Source organism: Mchenga conophoros, linkage group LG10, assembly GCF_057382185.1.
Source record: "Mchenga conophoros isolate Kocher_MC1m ecotype Shallow Benthic linkage group LG10, M_conophoros_male_GT1.1, whole genome shotgun sequence".
Taxonomy (NCBI): domain Eukaryota; kingdom Metazoa; phylum Chordata; class Actinopteri; order Cichliformes; family Cichlidae; genus Mchenga; species Mchenga conophoros.
The window spans coordinates 14,373,939-14,396,066 of record NC_140535.1 but is presented as its reverse complement, the minus strand read 5'-3'; the positions used below and the strand labels follow the sequence as shown (position 1 = coordinate 14,396,066).

General features: G+C 39.1%; 1 protein-coding gene across 4 annotated transcripts in view; it reads left to right on the top strand.

Annotated features, from left to right (window-relative positions):
* Positions 1-22,128, top strand: part of npas2 (neuronal PAS domain protein 2) — a 44,058-nt gene that overhangs the window by 7,891 nt on the left and 14,039 nt on the right. For 3 of the 4 annotated variants that reach the window (XM_085288610.1, XM_085288607.1, XM_085288609.1), the window contains exons 2-5: positions 19,201-19,399; positions 21,021-21,077; positions 21,715-21,869; positions 21,964-22,055. In XM_085288610.1, coding sequence (XP_085144736.1) covers positions 19,344-19,399; positions 21,021-21,077; positions 21,715-21,869; positions 21,964-22,055 — 360 coding nt within the window. In that variant the 5' untranslated portion in view covers positions 19,201-19,343. Of the gene's footprint in view, positions 1-10,760; positions 11,174-19,200; positions 19,400-21,020; positions 21,078-21,714; positions 21,870-21,963; positions 22,056-22,128 lie in introns of those variants that run through there. The other variant, XM_085288608.1, reaches the window with a different exon arrangement.

The window sequence follows — 22,128 nt, the reverse complement described above, 5'->3', positions numbered from 1 at the left end:
AGGCCTGCTTGCCTTTTTCTTCCTTTGGCCAGTGGAACTATGTTGCACATGACTCCTGAGAGTATGACTGGTATTCATGTCACCCTCTTTGGCCTTGTAACTATGACAGACAAAATGTTCAGCAGCAGTTATATAACTGCCTCTACTGACGTCATCGGCCTTGCTGGTGTCACTGAACTCTTGCTCTAAAGCACACAGTGATTGTCCTCAGTAGCTGCAGGCTCAGAGCCATTACGCCATCATTAAGACATTTGGCTTTTTCAAATCTATTTATTCCTTTTATAAAAAAGAGAAAGCTTTCCTTTTTCTGGCACTGAGACCAGTCACATTATGTGAATTTGCTTCCTCTCTTTTTATTTGTGGCATGAAATGACATTACCTGAAACTAACGTGTGTGAGAGCTCCTCAGTGACACTGCACTAATACTGACCTTTCGGAAAGGTTTTTATGGTACTTCATCATTCAAAGGAGTGAGAATCTACATAAATGAGGTTCTTTTAGAAGCTGTTATCATCATCTGAGTGATGATGATCCCCCCCCCCCCGTGTGTCTCTAAAATATAGCTAATTCACAGGATGTAACATTTATTCTTGCTTCACTACAAAAGGTTACGTTTAAGAATCGGGTGTGGCCACACATTGTGTGTCAGATGAAGAAGAAAAATGGGCCTCGCAGTGTGTGTGTGACCTAGATCTAGTGATTCAGATCTCCAGTTGAGGGTGTTGGCTGCATGTGCATTACAACGTTGTTTGCTTTAGTGGAGTCACAACAAGATCGTGTCAGGTCTGATGGTGAAATGAAAAGGGCCCTCCCACACACATTTCTTTCTTCCTTTAATGTTAAGTAAGCCATATGTAATCTGTGATGTCATGGGGCAAAACCTGAACATGTCCACTGATGGCGAACTGGAGAGTTCACATAGTGCTGTGATACTTGAATTTCATTCTTAGTCTGGGTCCAGCCAATGAGTTCATTACACTTTCCTACTAAAACTTTCCAGTTTCCGAGTTTTTTTGTTTTGTTTTTTTTAATTTAAGTGTTTAAACTTTTTTACTGATTTTCACTCACTGTCCACTTTATTAGGTACATCTTGCTAGTACTGGGTTGAACTCCCTTTCCCATGCAGCACCACCTTAATTCTTCATGGCACAGATAAAACGAGGTGAACTCAATGTCACGTTTAAGAAGTTTGAGATGATTTGAGTTTTGAGAGATTATCCCGTAGAAAGCCATCATCAGGGTACACTGTGGCCATAAGTGGTTGGACAATATTCATGACCTCATCCAAGCTTTCATGTTGTTTTCACTCCAAACTGACCCGACCGTCTAAATGTTGCAATGCAAGACTCATCAGACCAGGCAACATTTTTCCAGTCTTCTCCCAGAACAGTGGAAAGTAGCATAAGAAAGGGCACAAGGCATTTTTGCCCAGAGTAATGAAACACCTCTTCGTTACACCCAGAAAATTTCCCCTCACTGGAAATCTCCTTTCTTCCCTTTTCCGATGCTCGATTTGAACTTCAGCAGGTCGTCTTGACCATGTCTACGTGTAAAAATGTGATTGGCCGATTACATTTTTTCCATTAACGAGTAGTTGAACAGGTGTACCTAAAAAGTAGCTGGTGAGTGCATGCGCATCTTAAGAGAAACACAGAAACATATGATAAAATTGATGGAAATCTACAGGAAGTTCTATTCCACCATCAAGAGGAAGCCAAAAATACTTTTTTTCAGTTTTTTTTTACAGAGCTGGCAGTGATTTTAGGTTTCTTGAAGGACACTTCATGATTCATGAATTATTGTCACATTAAAGCATGAGTAATGTGCACACATAGTTCCACTCAGATGCAATGGCCTCTTTAAGCTTAGCTGTCTGAAAGAGAGAAAACCAGTTGTGTTCCTTTTCATATTTGCACATATACACTGTAACAAAGGTTTATGCTCACAATAAACATGGTGGAATTTCAGTTATTAAAATCAATGTAGGTACAAGAAATCCCTTTAAGCCAAAGGTTCTTTTGTTTGCGAGGTGCAGCCAGTCTGGAGAAAGTTAACAAAAAGAGAGGGTAAACAAAGCTAAAGTAGCTGCACCTGAACTGCGTGGCATCCACAGCTACTCCAAGAAGTCCAAGAAGACAAATGTAGTGTAGGAAAGAAGCATTACAGGTAAAAACATAGAAATATGAAAACTAGTCATTATGCGAGTTGTTTTCCAGAGACTTCTGATGATCCAGCCTTCTGTCATTAATAATGTAGATGTTATTAATTCACTTTCTCAGTTGACTGAGCATCCATCCTGATTACGTGTTAACATTTGTACTACTTTTAAACCACTCATCGGATGAATAAAAGATGCACGATGAGCAGGTTTTGTATCCTGTAGTTCAGCTGAAATGTTAAACTGCCTAAAATAACATGAAATATTTTCATGTAGCTCAAAAATAATCAAATCGAATCAAATATCTGCAGTCCACTGCTTTTTGTTTCGGTAGAATAAGAATTAGGCAGAGTGGATATTTGGCCATAGAGGAAGCCAATATTCAATGTGTTTTAGTCTTTCCTCAAAGAGAATAATTTATAAGCTGCTTTCTACTGTTCTGTGAAACTTAAGAGAGGTTTGCGTGCTCTCAGGAGGAGAGCCTTGAAGATATGGAAGCCATCGTTTCATAACCAGGAAAATGAAACAGCAATAGATAGGAATGGAGACATAAGGTCATTTTTTCCATGGACTCTTTGCGAAAGGCTATTTAAGTTCATTTCAGAGTCTGTGCATAACAGAGGGGCCGGTTGCAGTTTCATAAACACTCACTGGTGAATTCATAACAATGACGTTCGGGTGAACAGCTCAAAAATGCTTCATTTGGAGGCGATGTTTAAGAATGAGACAGAATCTAATCAAAGATCTAACCTGGCATCCGAGCTTGAGTGGTGAAAAGAAAGAGCTCCGCTGCCCTTTCCACCCATGCCCCAGAATGGTGACCCACATATTTGCTCACACTGCCTTAGGTAATTGCATCTTTTTTTTTCCTGAGCAGCAGCAGCAGGCAATAACAGGCTTGGAGTAACTGTGATTCATTTGGAATTGTTGAAAGAATATAATTATAAGAAAATTTGAGAGTGGATCTACCTGGTGAAAGGATGTTTGTTTTATGGGACTGCTTTCTCATTGAAAGGATGCGACCACCCACATTCACCACACACTCCGTGCTGTGTGGTGAATGTGTAATTACATGGCACTTTTGACTAAAGTGTTACCAAAAAGTAAACGTGGAATATATGAAGAAGAAAATCTACATAAAATATGCAGGTTGACTAATGGTTGACTAGGTTGATGGCTGTGAGTTGTGAATTAGTAGCTGCGAGGTTGATGTGAACTAGGATTCATGTTCTTAGCTGATTAGCTGATTATTCAACAGGTGCATTAACAGGTGCAGTTAGGAAAACAGGGTAAAAGAACAGTTTTTTCCCCCCACAGGTGTGGATGTGTTAAACTGCTCTGAGTAGAGTGGCGTTCAGCTGTTGCCTGGGGCAGGATTAGTGTGGAGCTTCTGTTTGGTAGTGATGGGCAAAGCTTGTGGGAAAACTCTCCCGAGAAGGGACATAATGAATTGTTTCTTTACTGTTTTCCTTTTTTCATTTCATGCATTTGAATGAGCTCTAAGGCTTTAGCCGTGGTGCTCCATCTATACTCAATTACACGGTGTGAAAAGTCATTGAGCATCACCTCCGGATGTGATTTTTCTTCCTTCTGTGAGACAGAGCTCACTATTTTGAAGCATTAAGCCACATATGTCTTGAAATTCTTTTCATTTGTTCTTCTTTAACAAGTGGCGTTGAGGTAAATCGTTTGTAGCCTGTAGCTGAGCCCACACTAACAAATTTCTGCTAAAACGAAAGCAACTGTTGCACACTGATAACATGGTGGTGTAGGTCGACACAGCAGAAAAGTGTCAATGATGATGTCTTTAAAAAAATAGCAACAGAAAGCTACTGTCCCGTCTTACTGCAGTGTTATTTTCATTTGAGTCAGAAAATAAACTTACTCGTGTTGCATCAAGTCACTGTGTGCCACACCGAGCACACAGTCCATATAAAGAAATTTAAAATTAGGTGAAAACTCCTGTAGCAACCCAAGCAAGTGACCATAGTTTATCATAGTTTAAGAAAGATGATACATGAAAATATTGACACAGGGCTGATCAGAAAGACTAGTGTATTTAGAGGTATATTTTACTTTATTTTACAGTAGAAAAATATTAATTATGGAAGCAATAAATGTTAGTATATTGGCAATGCAGTGGCTTATAATATACACTTTATTAGGTTCACTTTTCTAGTACTGGATTGGACCCCTTTTACCTTCAGAACACTTTAATTCTTCAATAAACTGCGGGAAACCTTCCTCAGAGATTTTGCTCCATATTGACATGATAGCATCTCACTGCAGATTGTAGGCTACACATTCATGATGCGAATCTCTCGTTACATCACCTCCCAAAGGTCATTTGAGTTCAGTGAACTCATTGCGACGATCAATAAACCAGTTTCAGTTGATTTGAGCTTTGCCACATGGTGCATTACCCTGCTTGAAAAAGCCATGAAAAAGATGGGTGCACTGTGGTCATAAATGGATGAACAATACTCGGGTCGGCTGTGGTGTTTGAACAATCCTCAAATGGTACTATGGGGTCCCAGCGTTTCATTTTGTTTAAGCCAAATTCGGACCCTAAAGTCAAGATATTGCAGCAGAAATTGAGACTCGTCAGACTAGGCATGTTTTGCTCAATGTGGTGAGTCTGTGTGAATTGTAGTCTCAGTTTCTTGTTCTTAGCTGGCAGTGATGGGACGCTGTGTGATCTTCTGCTGCTATAGCCCATACTGTATATTCAATGTTGGATCTGTTCAGAGATGCTCTTCTGCACTCCTTGGTTGTGATGAGTGGTTGTCTTGAGTTATGCTGCCTTCCTATCGGCTTGAGTAGCTTGGGCCCTTCTCCTGTAACCTCTGGCATCAACAGGGCATTTACCCCCAGAGAACCGCTGCTCTCTGGAGACTTCCCTTTTTCAGATCATTCTCTATAAACCCTAAAGATGGGTTTGTGGAAAAATCAGTAATTTCTGAAATACTCAGAGCAACCTCTCTGGTCCACTTAAATCAAATTTCTTTTTCATTCTGACGATCGGTTTGACTTTAGCGGGTCATCATCAGACTATGTTTTCATGCCCAGTTTTAGTCATGTGATTGGCTGATTAGATATTTGCACTAAAGAGCAGTTTCAGCATGTGTACTTACAGTATTAAACTGTAGATTTTGGCACATATACTGTAAAATTAACAGTGACATGCTGGAAAACCTTGATGCCAGTATTAAACTTTAGGTTAACATGTACATTTATTGCGAAGCTTGTATCTCATCTGTTGTTGTGGGTTGAGAGTGAGTTAAAACTGCTGTAAGGAGAAATCAAAGCATGCAGCCAGCAAGGTTGCTTTGGCACTTTATTAATAGTCAACAGTATAACAAATGACTTCCTGAGTTATGTATGAGAAATCTTGTCGACCAGAAGAAAAATGGAAACCGGCAGCTTGATGGGCATAGCTGGGAGAAAGTAGACACTACACATTGTTACCATGGGAACACAGAGTGAACAGCAGTGCCACCGTCTAATTAATGAAAGTCAGTGCTTCAGCAGAGGGCCGCAATGACATCATCAATACCAGCAGCACAGATGTAGAGAGAGGCAATATGGCTTAATGTCTGAGTAATTATACAAATAGTCACTTTTCACTGATGAAGCTGGAAGCAGTCTGGAAAAAGGTGCAGCATGTAAAGAACGCAATGATGTGACTTCATTATGGAGTGACGCCTGCTTATGAGCACTAAATGTCATCTCATTATCCAATAGCATGACCTACATAAAAAGAGCGCCACTAATCTCTATGTAGGCGGATGGTGAATAATGCAGTAAAATGTGGGAGATCTTTATGAATCTTAGATCTTGTTGGTTGCTGGCAAGGTAACAATGGACTTCAGAATGTTTCTATACAATCAGTCTGGCATCCTGTACTATCTGCTCAATGATTTGGTACTGTAATGTGTGTGTAGTGTGCATGGAGTATGCTATAGAAATAAGAACACAACACAGATCTTTAGCTGCTTTCAGTTATTTGAAAGTCTTTCATTTGCTGACTTATTTATTCATTTAATACACAACCGTGTCAGGAGTTTCTGTGTTAACATGTCATTAAATATGTAAATAGTGGTCATCACTTTATATGAGAGTTAACAATGCAAACAGGACTGCAGTATAGCACAGCAGTGCTCAGAGCTAAACGCTACTGTTAGCATATGTTTAACTGACTTTAATATGTTAGCATGCTACCAATTGCTAATTAGCACTAAATTCAGCACATTTGAGAATTACATGAGAAAAGCCATTTTGGCCCAGTTTTGCAATATATTGAAAACATACTATTGCAGTTTACTCTGAGAATCTTCAGAAGACTAAATCTATATATAATTAGGTCAAGGGCTCACCAAAGTCACTAAGAAACATTTCTGGGAATCATTACCCAGTCAAGACAAACAACCGCCAGACCTGATTGACCAGCACTGTCATCCTTAAAACTAAGCCACTATGCACAGCAGTGGTGGTAATTAGGTCAGAGCGCCACATCCTTGTTAGATTTGCTCTATCAGCCCAAAGAACATTATTCGTTTGGCACCAACACTACTCATTCATGGAGGGGCACATTTGGAAGTATTTGTGCTCTAAAATGTTTTGGCGAGAGCTTCAGAACCTACAGTGTCAGACCTTTGAAAAAGACAGTCCCAGTGCTGTGTATGCATTACTGAAGCTTGAGGAAAAAATTAATGGAGCATTAAGAGACAAAGCAAGCATGTACTTAACGGGAGTTAGGTGGTGGAGGAATCCTAAAGTGAAGCACTCTGTTTAGGAAAGAAAAAGTACTCACTGACTTTGGATCTTTTTTTTTCTGATACCTTTTAGGGCATCACAGTTTCAGAGTTGACAGATGGGTAAATCTGAGTGTACCTTATGCAGTTTATTAACTTCATTTTGCTTAATTTCTGGATGGAGTTTGTAGATTTTTACCAATCATAACCCCATGAAGCCTCTGAATACCTCTGTGTGGTCTAATTGTAGGTTGTTTGAACTCCTCGTGACTGATTTATCCTCCAGGACTTCTGTCTGTTTCATTCACCATCTCATATGAGAAAAGTGTCTTTTACAGGTCTGATCACAGTATAAGCAAACCTACATTTTGCAATCTAGTTTCTAGAGGCATATTTACAGTTGATGCTTGAAGCTGACTCTTAATAATTATTTACTATTATTCATGCTTTTAGTCGGAAGTGCATCGGTTTGCTTCTTACTGTTGCCAGACTGTAAGTGAAAGTACATTTTATTCTAGTACTTTTGTGAAAGTGACTTGAGCCTCCAGAAACCATCAAAATTATCTGCAGTAACAAAGCTTTCGTTCTTACTTTCGCTCGCTTTCTTTCGTTCTTGAGCAGGCTGAAATTGCATGCGTATAGTTTAGTTTTCCGTTTTTGGTTTGCGTTAGCACACAGCGCATTTTGCATAGTTTCTTTGTTTAAGTTGAGCCATCTCAAACATATAAATCGTGCTGTTTCTTCTTTGAGATGGCTGCATTAACGATAGCTTCCTCGGGATACATTAACAATACATCATTCTTGCTATGTTTTCTTCTATTTTTCTTTTTTCAACTTGTCAGCACTTCCTTTTTCCCCCCAAGGTTGAATTAGGTCACATTAGCTGTGCTGCATGCTCTACGACTTGATCGGCCACATTTCTTCAATATAAATAAATCCATTAATTACAACAGGTAGTGACTAAAATTTAAGGACAGTTCACCTCTTCCCAGCCCTACCTACCAGATTTGTCATCTACCTGACTTTCAAGTTTCTCAGTCGTGACAGAAACTAGAGCAACCAGTGTGATCACACTATGGGAGTAACACAGAAAGGGACAGCACTGAATGCAACACTGAATTTGCTCAGTGCCGTATGGGGGTGTCAGAGGTGCACTGTGCCCTCCACTTTGTTGGATGCACTGTTACAAACTTTAGTTTTAAGTAATGCAGACCTGTCAAACTAAGCTGTTCCTTCTGCTGTGTTTTATTTGTATTTTATTTTTTTTAAATAGTATATCTTTTTATTCATAGAAGATACTTAGGGGTTCTGCAGATATCCTAGCAGTTCTGCAGTCACTTTCATAAGTGCAGGACTGAGGATGTTGCACAAACTACACAGATGTTAGGTGTGCAAGAAGTGTGTGAAACTGTGTAGCTGCAGTGGTGCAGCCACTATCAGGAGTGGTAATACAAGGCTTTTAGTTTCAAGGTTGGTTAGCGCTGACAAATCACAGCGGAGTCATGCCAACGATGCAAGAGTCAGTTAAGAAGGTTCAATCACCTGATGGAGGATGTTTATGTCTCCAGAGAGGCTTCATGTATAACTTGGCTGGCAGAACTGGCATCATCCTGGTACCACCTCATGAGCCAGTCACTGAAATTGGGACTACTACAACAGCTGCAGGCTGCATCAGCTGTGTGGAAAATGTGACTCATTACATTAAGATGGTCATTGAGACAAGTGGTCTGCATATCTACCGTGGCCTCAAATGTGCGTCTGGAGTTCAGGGACATCTGGAGAGAAATTCAAATCATAAAACATCACGACGACCGGCCGAGCCAGAAACAGACGCTTTGACTTTGAAATTATGTGTCCATGTTTTTGTTTTTTTAAATTCCAAATACTTTTTTCCTGTCTGGGTTAAAACATTGATTTTCTTTTGTTGTCACCTTAGCAATAAAACCTGTATGCTTTAAAAGCAATGCTGGGAAAAAAGGACCCAGAAGGACCCACAAAATATAGAAAACAAAGTAAAGATTTTCATGTCATCTGTTCAGATTATTTTACTGAAACTGTTCTCTCCTCAAATTTTTAATATTTTCTTGCATTTTACAAGTTGCTCTGTTTTATTGATTTAAATGGATTTAGCAAAACCTCTTCAAAGTACACGCTGGCACTCACAGGTTAACACTCACACTCTTCATTATGAAAAGCTCAATTTTTCTAATTAAGAACATGCACTTAAAGCTCTCTGATGTCAAAGGCTAACTTGTCAAAGCAGTTGACACTCACTCTCTAATGAGATGAGGCACAACAGGTGACAACGTTGATTCTCATGTGCTCTGTGCTCTTTATTCACACGAGAACTGGCCTTGATTACAAGATCTTCCATTAAAGAAACATATTTATGTAACCCAAAGTATTTTAAATAAGAAGGAAAGGATAGCACATCAGTGCAATCAAAGATGTGGCTATTTCCTACTGAAAAATTTTGTTTTTTTTAGTTATTATTTTACTTAACATTGTCTAAATAATCCAAAATATGGTCTCCTCAGTTGTTTGTGAGTAAGCAAGCCTCACATGCAGTTAATAATGTAAACCATCTATGTTGCTAACAAGTACAGTAGAGCTTGATATTTGGGAAAGTATAAGTGTAAAAAGAGTCTCACATTTACACATTTGGCACCTACCGTAATTGTTCACGATTACTGTTTTGAAGATTATGGTCTTTAAAGATCTTTAAAAATTAAAGGTGCATTCAGAAATGTCATAGGGAAACAAAAAAACTAATTAGTCTACCTACCATTAAGTTATTAGAAATCATTTATCAAGTAATGAGGGCTATAATCAGTAGCAGTGAAATCGTGGCTTTAGCCACATAGACTAAGTGGCATCTATCCATACAAAAGCCATCCATACATGTCATGTTAATAAAATTTAGGACTTGGTTAAAATGGCTGGTGTACTGATAGGCTTTGTCCAAATAGTACAATTAGATAAACTACTGATATGACTGTGACAGTCATATAGGCGTACTACAGTAAAACCTCTGCCTCATTTTTTAACGCTCCAAATAATTTATCCATGTAAATGCTCTCTTTGGTTCTTTTAACATTCTCGACATGCCCACATCTAGCTGCTTGTGAAGCCACTTGACAGACACAAAATACTTGGAGACTGTCCATCATTAAAGCTTGAAATTAGTCATGTAGACTGCTGACCCACATTTGGGACTTCAGCTGAGGAGAGAAGGGAACCAGGAAGTTTAAAAAAAAAACACACATAGGAAGTGTATGGGGAAGTACTTGGGGGGCAAAACAAAAGTCTACAGCGTCTTGTTTTGGTTATACATTGAGGTGTTGTCATCTTTCTGTATGGCCTGCCTCCCTTCACCCTGCAGATTTAAATAAATGGTTTATAAACTTATAAACAGGGTCAGACAGGCTAATCTGCTCTGTGTTGCTGGCAGGGAGGAGGCACCGTTCACCACCTCCTCCTGCCCATGTGATTTGCCTTAATATATCAGCAGTACCTTTAAGGTCAATTTGCAGCATGCCATCACCCCCTCCTATAGACTCCTTCTTGTGAATGTAAAACTATATCTTAGTAGATTAAAGGTTAGGCTCCTATGGCCAAGTCTCGGTAGGCTTCACAGTTTCAAACAGTCGGAAAACTGCGGTGCAAAAGCCACATTACAAATCTACTCTTCTTTGCATTGCTCTAATGACATTTTAGTGGGTTGTTATTATTCATTAAGCACGTGTTAAAGATTGCAATCTGCCCCCTTCCTTCCCGGTCACAAGCGCAGGTTTCTTTCGGTTGTGTTGCACAGCATTGCTGCTTATGCTGCTGCTGCCTTCGTTACCCGAGTATTGAGCTACCAGCTGACCTACTTTCTCTGCTCTCAGCCACTCGGTCCTGTTTACAAGCCGCTGCCAGCGGAGGATGTGGAGTACAGACCCTGGAAAAGAGAGAGAGAGAGAGAAAGACCGCAACTACAGAAAAAAAAAGCCACGAATCAGAAATTTGGTCCTCTGTTGTTGATAAATTAGGACTGTCAAAGCCGCAGAGAGCTCACCGGCGATTAATAACAGCACGTTATTAACTTAAGGCGCTGTTATGCAATTTAACGCTTTCAGCGCTCTCGCTTGGTTAGTCAGAGGCTGCTGATTGCGCTCGGCTGCTATGCTGTAGTTTTTACATTTTTTTCTTTTAAAAATGACTAGTTTGGTTAAAGTTAAGTGTGGATTCGGATTTCTGCTGGAGACCTGTTTTCAAGGTATGTGAGATTTAACTTAAGCTTTCAGTTTCGCGTCACTGTGACAGACGAGCGCAAAATGTTGTCATAGGCTGCTGCCACCCGCTTACTCCGTTTTATATGATCAAAGTTCACGACTGGACTCTTTTCCCAATAAAAGAGAGGTGGGCGTGTTTATTAGACGGAGCACAGGCTGATTTGGCTGGTTTGGGTAAAATCCAGGTGTCCGTATGTTTGACAGCGTTAGCGCTCTTGAATGCTGCTTACATGTTTTCAGCTCAGAGTCATCAAGTGCCCTGGTTACAAGGCTGAAATAACCTATTTTTCCCTCCACCCGTTGTGCCCCCGATGATGACATTAATGGCCAAAACACCAAAGGGGTTTTCGTCATTGCTTCCTCTAAGACGCCACAAAGAAAAATGTTAAATGTCACCGGAAAATGTATGCTTAGATAATTTCTCAGCAGGCTTAGGGTCAGGCTGATGTTACCCAACCTGGCAGCTTTAAGCCTACTGGAGTTCACATTTCTCTGACAAACCCACAGGTCTTCGAATTCACAGTCCAGTCAGGGCTTTTTGTTTATTTATTTATTTGTTAATATAATTATTTGAAACTGAAAGGGATTTCTTATTAGAGCAAAGCATTTCCACTGTTTGAGTCTACATCAAGTGTGGCAATGCTATTTATTTACCCTGTACATACTGGGAAGTTAAAGGGTCAGTGAGGGCTGTCAGTGGCCTTTCCTCTGTTTTTCATTTATAGGTTTGCAGCCAGTTGAAGTGCTTCCTGCTTTCTTATCGGTTAAAGGCAGCTACACCTACACTGGAAATCATAACACGGCACATTTAGAAAGACGTTTTTTTTTGTTATTGAATGCATTTTGAAACAAGTGTTCATGTTTGCATGTGCTCATCTGTGCGTACAGTATGCAGCGTTACACGTGTGTTTGATAAATGGTGGTGAGGTTGTACGCTTTCAAATAACCAATAATATGAATGTTGTACAGTCATGACGCAAATGAGAAAAGGGTAAATGCTGTGCAAATTATTTCAGATTTTATGTAATCTAGGCTTAAGCAGCAAGACCTAGATACATGTTAAAAACGTTTCCACACTGACTGAAATAAAGCTTGTCCAAGCCCAGTTAGTGTTTACCTGACGGCTTGAGCTGTCAGCTCAAACCCAGATGCAGGTGGATGTGGTCAGACAGTTTAAACCTGCAGACGAGCAGATAGTAGTCGTCCAGCGCCAGAGCCACAGAACAGCTTTCTGTGTGGAATACCAGAGTAGTTGTGGGGAATGGTGTTGGCTGTCAGAAAACCTGCAGAGAGACTTTTTCTGTTGCCTGGTTCACTTTCCTGTGTGTTATTCTAGGGTTGCAAAAAGTTATATATAATACTTTTGTGAGTCATTAGGCCTACTCAGCTTATCATGACACAGTTGTCCTGGTTATTCAGAGCCGTGGTTTATCTTTTTTCTTTTTTAATTGTAACCTTTCAATCTGGGAACCAGATTCTTGATTATTTTTGGAGGAGCAAATAATTTATATGTTTATAGCATGTCTATGTTTTTCACTTGTAACTGCATAATGTAAATGTATAACAACTGGTGGGTGACCACCGTGCAGTTTGTATTTCCTAGCTAATGTCCTTTTGAATTCATTACAGATATTTCCTCGTGGCTCCATAGTGCACTGCTTTCCAGGTTTGATCCCGGGAAAAGCACACAATTCCCCTTGGTGTTGAGACAGGAAGGGCATCTGGTGTGAAAATGCTAAAACATGCGGCGCTATCTACTGTGGTGACCGCTTGTGAATGAGGGAGCAGTTGAAAGTAGCTACTTTATTACATCATTATGTTTTTTGTTTGTATTCTAAAGAGGTTTTGTGTATTTAGCAAAATCTGTATATCAGACAGATAAAGCAATGGTGCCCCCATCTTGGGTTTTTAATCAAACAAGAGGTTAGTGTGCTAGCATATTAGCAAAGAACGTACACATACCTTTTAATTAGGGCTAACATATAGAGTATTGGAGCAGGCTTCTTGGTCAGATTGTTAATACTGCATAGCAGACCACATTATATGTAAAGTAATTTGATTTAAAGGCACTAACAGTGGTGCAGTGAGAGGAACAGTTCGCTGTCTCTAATTAGCTGATGCTAACACCGCTAACACTGCTGTGTTACCATGCAGTTGTCTGTCAAACCAGCTCTGCCCAAATAAGGCATTACTGTATACCTTAATAGCATTTAAAGGCTTAGTTGTTAAAAAATATATCACCCAGTAGGAGGGATTTAACCTTTTTCTGTAGCCGTCTGTTAGCCTCAAGCTACCATGTTTGATATACTGCAGCTTTTGCATTTCCGAAATGGCCTAATTTTTCAAACCTAGACAATGCATTTAGAGTTTTTTGGGGCGGGGGTTTTGTTGTAGTTTTTAAAACAGTCATAGCTGATAGCTAATATTTAAAGGGATTTGATTTTCCGAGCTAATTTGATATTAGTATTGGTTAGTTTTGTTAGTTTTTTATGTAATGAGCAAATGCTCATTACTATGCTAATGGTTAGCAAAGGTTTGCTAGGTTCTTGTTCATGGATGGAAAAGTAGTGGGCAATAGGGATGCATTTTAAGTCGAATTGTGAATTGTGCTAGAAATCAGAGGGTGAAACAATCCATGGATACATCAGATTTGTTAACTAAATTCAACAAATGCAATTTTTGGAGATTTAGTTCAAATCTCAAAGTACTCCCAGTCTTACTCTGTGCTCAGAGACGTTAAAGAGAGAGAGCTGCCCCACTGTTAACGTTACAATCTAATTTCTTGATTGTAACTCAAAATTTGTAGTTTAAGTGTTTATTTATTAGATCTGTTCAAATGCAGGCTAACTTTGCAGGTCTTAATTCTGATTTGTAAGTTGTGAAATAAAGTATAAGTAGAAAAATTATAGCTCTTGATCAGTTAAATACAGTTTATCACATTATCTGGTCTTTTGCCTTACAAATTAAATACTGAGTTTTGCTCCTATATACTTGTGATTTTAGAAAATAACATTTCACCAAGCTGTACTTTGACAATGACACACTAGCAGTATGTGCATGCCATCAATATAGGAAAATGTTAATTAAATCTATTCTACATCACATGACAGAAAATCTTTAAAGCTCACATGCTCGCTGCCCGTATCGCTAGCGCTGTGTCAAACAGGTATTTTTTTTGTTGACAGAGAAATATCTACTGTCAGCATCTCTCTTCTCATCACGCGCCCATGCCTCTGCAAGCCAGTATTAAAGTTTGCTATCAAAAACAACCAGTTTGCTGCTGCTTTTGCATGAGGGTAATCCATCATTAAAAAGATCCACAGATAATATGACAGTTCCTTAGCATCTCATACGTTTTAAAACTACAAAATGAAAAAAATAAAACTCATCCTGCCTGAATGTGTTTGCAGCTCATTACCTGAGTGTTTTAAACATCATCACAAATACCCACCAAAAGGTGAAAAAGCAAAAGTGGAGAGGACATGAGAGCTTTTTAGATGTCATTCACTGCAGTAGAGGAGTACTTTTAGGTCCTCAGCTCTCAGCAAACAGCATGACACCAGCATGCTTTTTTACTCATTAAAGCCATTAGTGAGCTTCACCGACTCACATCTGAAATGAAAATAAGGGTTGTAAATGTTTCAAATGTGAATGTAAATTATTTTAATCTCAAAGTGATAATAGTTATTACGTTTAAATTAAATGCAAAGATGGAGCATATTAAACCTAATAACAAGCTATAGTTGAAGGTGGAGAGTTCTTTTAAACTGCAATACAAAGTCTAAATGCTAAGAATTCACAAAGAAAATGAACTATTTCATGGCCATTGTCATTGGCTCTGCCTTTTTTACAGCCTGTTTACATACAGTGTTCATCATGAACTTGAACTTCAGTGTACCACCTTGCGAAGTGAGCTCAGGTTTCAATGTAAAGGGTTTTAAATACCCGAAGGCATGAGTGTAACGAGACTCGGATGTTTTTTAGCTGTTGACCTTGCGAGGTGTGGTTTAACCTCAGTACTAGAATGCAGATGGATATGTGAGGTTTATTTTAGCTGTGCAGAGAAAAGATACATTTAAAGCTGCATGAGGTGATTCTTAATGCAGTGTTTCTCTTTAATCTTGCGAAGAAAAAAAGGACATTTACACAGTAGATCAGTTTATGAGTGGTAATTTCTGTTGCTTGCTATACAAACTTCAGCTTTTTTGTTTTGTCAACAATTCAGGAAGATCTTTTTCGTCTGTGTCTATGCAGTAAAAGCATAAACAGTCTAAAGAGTAGTTTGGCAGTAAGTAGGGCAGTAAATGCAGAAATTGTGTTTCTGATTAAACATTGGCATTTCCCCTCTGCGGTAGCTAATGTTTTTTTGTTTTGTTTCATTTAGTTTTTTTGCAAGGCATTTCTCATCAATCTGGCCCAATTAAATAAGAGCTTGATTTTTCAGTAACACTTGCGAGTTTCATTCTGAGTCTTTACCTTTGTGTGCAAATCTTTACTAAGCTATGGAAACCTGAAAGTGGAATGGAAGTTTGTGTGTCATAAAGAGGACATCCGTAGCTACACGCTAATGCTAAGACGTCACAAATTTATAGTGACCTAAGGCATAATGTCACCTTGTTAACATGGGAACCTTTTCCACAACAATGTACAAGTAATGACATTAAAGTTGCTTGAATTACTGCTTTGCAGTGAAAGACTTTCAGCAATATCTTCTTGCTTTGTGCCTCTCATTTGAGTTCCTTACCTTATTAGCTTACTCTGACCCATTTGACGCCCTACAAATGGCTTCATATAAGCTACAAATAGACTACATATATGCCCATGAAGTATGGGGAAAGAAGCAAACTAGAAATATAAATTATGGGTGAGTGTTTGATTTTTGCCTGCTGCTCTGTGTTTTGGATTCTTTTTGGACTGGAAGGATTTTACTGCGGAGCAGTTGCAGTAAGCTGAGGGCAGTTTCTGCAGTAAAACACAGACAAGGATAGCATAGCAAAATGTTAAACACCAGAGCCTGAATTTAACGCAAAATGTAGCATTTGGATCTTTAAAAATATGGATTGGCGTGAAAACAAAGCATAAGTGATATGCTTTTAGTTTAACAATGGTCACCTTTGAAATATCAGCTGTGTGCATAGTCTCCAAATATTATACATGCAAAGTTGAAAGTTCACATAATTTTCCTTTGCTTTGTTTTAGATTAGACCCCGACCTATTTATTGGCCATGTCGATATATTGGCTGATATTACGTATTTCAAAACATACCAGTACTGGCATTTATAAAGATCAACAAATAAAAATGTTGCACGGGGCCTGCTGACATCACAGTTCAGGTGTTTTCGTCATGCCACGCTACCATTAACTTAAGCCTCTTATCACTGCAGTGATACAGTTGGGAGGTGTTATTTATTAATAGAGAAAATTGTTTCAATATTTACCGGTGCACAGAGCAGAGAAACATCTTTTAGTTCCCTTATATTCAAGAGGAGGAACACATTTCCAGGCTGATATCTCCAAAGGTGGGCAGCTCAAAAGTAGTCTTTGGTGTTAGCCATACTGTCCCTTTAAATCAGATTTAAATGCATATAAGAGCATGAATTTCAGGATAAATGATAGAGAATAACTGAATAAAATGGTCTGAGGTAAATTACGATATCAAGCATGCCAGTGGGGAAATGTATACTTTAGCATATGAAGGAGGTTGAGAATGAGATTAATCCATGGATTTCCTCTCCAGAAGTTAGCCCATCATCTTTTCATATATTCCCCGTTAAGGAATGCACATAATTACATTTCTACAACAGTGCTGGCGTGCAAGTGGTTACTGGCTCAATTACCTCAGGCTGAAGTGGTGCTTAAACACCAGCTTCAAACAATTGTGTGTTCCTATATGCTCTATAGGAACAAGAGTCTGGAAACCCAAGATAGAAAATGATCCCTTTTATGAAGAAGGAAAGGGTGTGAGCTAAAATGCAGTTTTTCTTTTGCTTAGGCCAGAGACTTTTATTCTTTTTAGCAGTGAGCTGTTAAAGACTGCAACACATCACTCAGATATCTCCAGTCACAGTGATTCTCTTGTCCCTCTGGGTCTCGTTTAGATGCAAAATAATGGAAGCAGCAATATCTAGTAATTTTGCCTGAGGCCACTCAGTGTAGGCTACATTTGGAGTAAGACAAACACAGACGACTGCCTGCATTAAGAAGGACAACTAACTATAATTATAATTTGAATATAACTGATTCAGAGTTGAATTTATTTCCAGACCATGAAACCGTGGACAATTTTAATCAAGGTTAAACGAAAGCATGAGCGTTGCTTTCCTACTGGAAAGTGTCTGGAATATAATAATTGCTCTTAATTTCTGGCTTTCTAAGAAGATGCACGGTATTCTGTCAGCCACAATTAGGGGAAAACATATGTTTTCATGTATAGATTATATGGAGACGTGTTATTAATTGGTCTGTAAGTGAAAACAGTCTCATGCTGTTTAACTGGAGCTGTCCAAAGCTCGTCTGAGTGAGTTCTTAGTTTGGTCTATAAAAGAAGCGTCTGCTCCATGTTCTTTAAGATTGCCGCATACAAAGGATGTGTGAAGAAGGTGGTTGCTGTGCACTCTGTTTTTTCAGGCCAGGTTATCATAAGAAGTGTCTGCTTCAGACATTTTTCTAGGTCAGAGGAGCTCGTTCTAAGCAAAAACACTTCTTAGGTGATGAAGTACTCTTGCCAGGTGAAAATAGCTAATTTGTTTCATGCTGTGTTATTAATGTCTTTCAGCAGCACACATTAAGTCCTCACAGTAAAAACAGCATTTTTGAATGCAAGTCCTACAGAAAATGCTAACTTTCACGGTATTAACATTGGTGCGACTGATTGATTTGTTAAAACGGCAAGCTAATGGGGCGCCTGAGTGGCTCAACGGATTCAGCAGGCAAACCATGTGCTGTGAGAAGGCTTCCTATTGGTTGCAGAGGCCCAGTTTCAAATCTGTGATTAGGCCATTTACTGTGTGTCGTCCTGGTCTTTCTCCTATCTTTCCTGTCTTGTCTCCACTGTCCGCTCTTAAAAAAAGCTAGTGGTCTGTTAGTGGTCAAGCTCGCAACAAATGTCATATTTTCTTGATGCATTTAAAAAAGTGACTTGGGAGAACGTTCGTTTGAAATATTTGAACACAGTGTTCTAATGGAAAATCTTGTGGTGACAGTGATAGCATGTTTGCTTTGTATCCAGGACTTTAAAGGCTCAGTTATTATGGATTTAATTGCAGAAATGTCCTGAGAACAAGCAGTCAGTCTGCACTCACTCACTGGGTAGACCTTGCTAGTTTTTACCCCCGTTTGTCAACAGAACATATGCACACTGAACAGGATGGATCCATGCTTTCATGTTGTTTACACCAACTTCTGAGCTTGCTATCCAAATGTTGTAGAGAAATCAAGACTCATCAGATGGGACGTTGTTCCAGTGTTCCACTGTTGAGTTTCAGTGAGTCTGTGTGGATGGTACCCTCAGTTTCCTGTTCTTAGCTGACACGAGCGGTGCCCAATGTGGTCTTCTGCTGCTGTCGCCCATCTACTTCAAGGTTCAATTTGATTTGTGTTTAGAGATGTTCTTCTACTTGTCTTTGTTGTAACAAGTAGTTATCTAAGTTACTGTTGCCTTCCTATCAGCTCCAAGCAGTCTGTCCTTTCTCCTCTGACCTTTGACTTCAACAAGGCGTTTTTGCTCAGAGAACTGTTGCTCACTATTTGAACCTCTTGTGTTTTTTCCCCATAAACCCTACAGATGGCTGTGTGGGGAAAATCCCAGTAGATCAGCAGTTTCTGAAATACTCAGACCAGCCCGTCTGGCACTAACAAGCATGCTATGTTCAAAGTCAGTTAAATCGCCTTTTTTCTTCATTCTGATGCTCGGGTTAAACTTTAGCAGGTTGTCGAGCAGCTGAACAGGTGTGTCATTGAGTTAATGCGTGCCCTGCAGTTTTTGCTCAGGAGTTTTGTCTGTTTTCACAGGATTTGGCTTTTCGTTAATTGAACTGAGGAGGTGGTGGACAACGGGACTGTGCTAAGTTTTTCTAAAAGAGCCTTCAGACAAGGACGGCGCGGATGGGACTTAAAAGACTTCAGGAAGGGCCTGGTTGGCAGAAGGAGTGAGTATGGACAACCTTTCTGATTTCGGAGGCCCCTGTCCGTCTGGCCGCAGGGAATGGGAGTGAGTATGAAATAAAGTGCTTTATTTAGCTCATGCTTCATAACCATCACTGTAGTGGTAAACACAATATACCATTCAAATAATTGTGAAAGTTTTCATGTAATAGTTTAAAGAAATCTGGTATATCTTTTTAGACATTACCATTTAGCAAAGTTTTTCATCGTCTTTCATTGTGAGCATGCACAAAACTACAACACATTTGAGAAATGTATAAAGATAAACTGCATAACAAACATGTAGTAAATGTTGTATTTTAACAATGAAGAACATATTTATCTTGAATGACCCTCAATTTGAGTTGTGTGAGGCGCGCGCTGTTCAATATTCAGGCAGTTCTCTTAGGACATCATCTGCAATGCAAAGCAAAAAAAACCCTTTTATACAAATGTGATCAAAGCACTTACATCCATCAAGAGTAATGAAGCATTTTATGAATCACTGTGGGACTATATTAATATTGATCCAATACCACAGGAATAATAAGTTACACTCACGCAGAGTTGTGCACTCATAACGTTCAATGTTCCTCAGTAGTAGTTTTTTCTTTTTGTAATACCTGCTGTGTCTATGATGTACAAGCCGGTCACTTCTTTTGATATTTTAAAGCTAACGCCCAAGTTACAGCCTGTCACATGACACTCTCATGGCAATGAATGTAATGCAGGTCATAGTCAGTGTAATCATGTAAAAACATTCTTATTTCAGTCTGTAAGAGAAAAATGCTCTTCGGGCAAAGTTGTATTTTAATGTCAGTTCACGCATAATTCACTGTTGGCTCACAAAAGCTTTCTTACAGCCTCACTTATTGGGTCACAGTCAGGAAAAAGTGAGAAAGATTGAATTTCAAAATAAGTTAGTTTAAAAACAAAACAAAATCTGCTCTGACAAATTGATACTGGCCATACCCGGGTCAAAGTCATGCACTGACAAGGTTGATTACATTTAACAAATTTTTTTATGACTGATTATCTCTGTTGCTGCTGATCAATCAGTTACACGCGATAAAAATAAACTCCTGCTGCTGTGTTCTCAGGTAGTAAATATCCTGTTACGACCAGGAGTAAATCGTAAGAAAAAAGATATGGAAGCGACTCGTGACTTGTCTGCCTTTAGACATCCAGCCACGTGAGCCTCTGAGTATAAAGCAATAATGCAAATATGGAGTAGGTCACTTACAAGCCACAGTGACCTGTTAAACATGGGAGAAGACCAGAGGCTTCAGATGCGGTTACCTCTAACATAATCACAGCATTAGTAGTGGTTGGTCCACACATTGTCTCTGATAATTTCTTGAGATTGACAATTAAATGGGCTTTTTTTTTTTTAAATTACAACATATTTTACCATCTCACAGAGGGTAGTGCAGGACCACAAGACAAAATAAACAATGGCTACATTCCTTTTATCTGCTTTACTTGTGAATCCTGGATGATTGAGCCATTGTTGAGGTTGATAGTGAAAACTGCTCTCATACTAGGACTGCTCAAAAGTCTTGCTGTGAAAACTGTTTGTTATATTGTGCAAAAGACAAAAATATGTCCTGAACTCATTATATTATCACTGACACGTGTTTGATGACGTCAAAGGAACTTCTTCCTAACACGTATCCTTCTTTTTCAAGCACCAATAGCTGCATGGACGATTTAATGGATGAAGATGAGAAGGACAGGGCAAAAAGGTACTGACGTCTGTGCATACTGGGCAAACACTTCATGTATAGTATCACACATTTATTACTATTTACATAAATGGGAATGGCAATGGAAAACAGATTATTGGTGGTAGGTCATCACTTTAAAAGAAACTGGACTGGACATAATAAATGAAGAAATTCATTTCATTTTCCGTGACATTACGGTTAATCTGGGCCTCTTTTGGCTCATTTTGTATTTTAAACACTTACAAATACTGGTGTCTAAAAGCGACTGAGTTCTTAGTTCACAAAGGTTCGACTCCAGATTCACATATTACTTCTTATCGGAAAAATTCCTATGGACACTCTAGGACACGGTGTCATAAGATATCAAACTCAACCGTTGGTAGAATAACCAGCCTTCTCTTTTTAAAAATGTAAATTCTGTATGATTAAATCTATGTTTAATTAATTGTTTTCATGCCCTATTTTTATAACAAAGTACCCACAGATTTGAATATATTCAGGCTCTGCTTACATTTTCAGCACCGTGCCGCTGTTACATTTACCTTTCTTGTTCTGCTTGTTTTCTTTTTTCCTTATTCCAAACTATCTTCCGTGTAAACAGGATAGCTGAACTAAAGTCACTTAATTTTCACTTGCAATAACCGCTCTGTTATAGGGCATCCCGTAACAAATCAGAAAAGAAAAGAAGAGACCAATTCAATGTGCTCATCAAAGAGCTGTGCACCATGCTGCAGGGTCAGGGCCATCCGCGCAAGATGGACAAGTCCACCATATTGCAGAGGACCATCGACTTTTTGCAGAAACAGAAAGGTACGGGCTTTTATGTAGTCTTTCTATTTCTGTAGTCTTTCTATTTAGTTTTGTTAATTTAATAGACATATTTCTAACATTTTCTCTTTTCCAGACATCACTGCACAGAACGACACCTGCGATGTGAGGCAGGACTGGAAGCCTTCGTTTCTCAGTAATGAGGAGTTCACTCAGCTAATGCTGGAGGTAAACTTCAGGAGGATGTCTTTGAAGAGTAGCTGTTATTTAACTCTGCCATTAGGTAACATTAATAAACACA